At 49.6% G+C, this 1,363-nt stretch overlaps 1 protein-coding gene across 1 annotated transcript in view; it reads right to left on the bottom strand.

Moving 5' to 3' along the window:
- Positions 1 to 68: 68 nt before the first annotated feature.
- The window catches only part of LOC109541898 (putative ferric-chelate reductase 1 homolog), a gene marked incomplete at its 3' end in the record, with an annotated part of 23,308 nt that continues 22,013 nt past the window's right edge, over positions 69 to 1,363 (bottom strand). Inside the window, 5 exon segments of the mRNA XM_048667456.1 lie at positions 69 to 185; positions 245 to 357; positions 416 to 659; positions 720 to 946; positions 1,007 to 1,163. Coding sequence (XP_048523413.1) covers positions 69 to 185; positions 245 to 357; positions 416 to 659; positions 720 to 946; positions 1,007 to 1,163 — 858 coding nt within the window.

Here is a 1,363-nt window from a genome sequence, read left to right as displayed (position 1 = left end):
AAATACCCAAAAAGAAGTTTGTAAAAAAATGAATCCGCCTCAACAATATAGCACTTATCTACACATACCGGTGCATCCGCACTCCTATCTTCATACACAGAACTTCGTCCAGTGCCTCCAAGGTCCTTCATTGGGAAAGCGGTGACTCTCCGTTCCGAAGACCTTTCGGCAATGCAGTTCATCAGCTGCAAACGAAAAAAACTCCTAAACCCAAACATCCACAAAACAGTTCTCCTGTTCCTACCGAAAGCACCAAGTGGGTGACCACGTGAACGACCACGTAAGCCACCAAGATGTAGTCGAAAAATTCGGGCAGTTCGGCTTTGGTGAGCTTCACAGCAAAAAACAGCGTGATAACTGAAAGGAGAACAGCACGGTTAAGTTCCACCTCTGATTTCCTCCTCAAAATACCCACTGGCGATGATATGAGCGGCATTTCCGACACTCCAGTGCAGCCAGTTGAAGATGGCCCTCTTAGGAGTACCAGGATGCGGCCGGAAGTAGGCACCGATGGGCTGGATGAAGCAAAGAAGGGTCGTCAGCGTGCCTAAAATCGCATGCGGGTTCCGTTCGCCAGACCAGGCTTTCAGCTCGACGAAGATCAGCACAAAGGCTGCAATGGTGAGCGCCCAAGTGAGCACCATGAAGGTTCTGTGCCACTGAAATTGACCAGAAAATTTCAGCGATTTCTGCAAATTTCAACCCGTAGGGAAACATACAGCAAACCAGATATCCTTGCCCATAATCTGCTTCCCCACCCAGGTTTGTCTGTAGTATCTAGCCAATAGGATGCCGATGGAGGCGGTGCCCAACCAGGCGGCTAACATGAAAGCCCCATGCAGTCTGATGAGGAGTTTCGATTTGGCAGCCAGCGACGAAACGTCGGCTAGTGCTTGGGGCTGCGCACTGGCCAGGTAGGTTTGGTCGTGAAACGACACTGCGTTGGCTGGAACAGAGCATTTGAACTTTGCCCAAGAAGTTCCCACATAAAAGGAGCGACACTCACGTGTAACACTGGAGCCTGAAGCTATGAGCAAGTTGTATTTGCGTCCGATCAAGTCAAACGGTTTTCCATTGATGATGGTCAGAGCGTCTCTTCGCACCCTACAGTAGATCACGCCATTGACGATGCTGGAGTTGAGCAGCTGGATGCCCAGGAGCGACTGAATAAGCCAACATGTTTAGGGGATAAGAGTTACTCAGACTATGAAGGCTTTCACGGTCGGTCAAATCGCATATAGAAATGATTTTCATGGGAATTTCTTCCAGACGTTTCGTCCACAACTGCGCTGGACATTATCAAAGGCGATGAGGCAGTGGGCGAAGTGATCTCCCGTGCTTTCCGACTAAGACTGGTTCAACT

Source organism: Dendroctonus ponderosae, unplaced genomic scaffold, assembly GCF_020466585.1.
Source record: "Dendroctonus ponderosae isolate FM_Combo_2020 unplaced genomic scaffold, Dpon_F_20191213v2 Dpon_F_20191213_6, whole genome shotgun sequence".
In the NCBI taxonomy this organism is placed as follows: Eukaryota; Metazoa; Arthropoda; class Insecta; order Coleoptera; family Curculionidae; genus Dendroctonus; species Dendroctonus ponderosae.
Note: the sequence above shows the minus strand (reverse complement) of the source record. Positions and strands in the feature narration are given on the sequence as shown.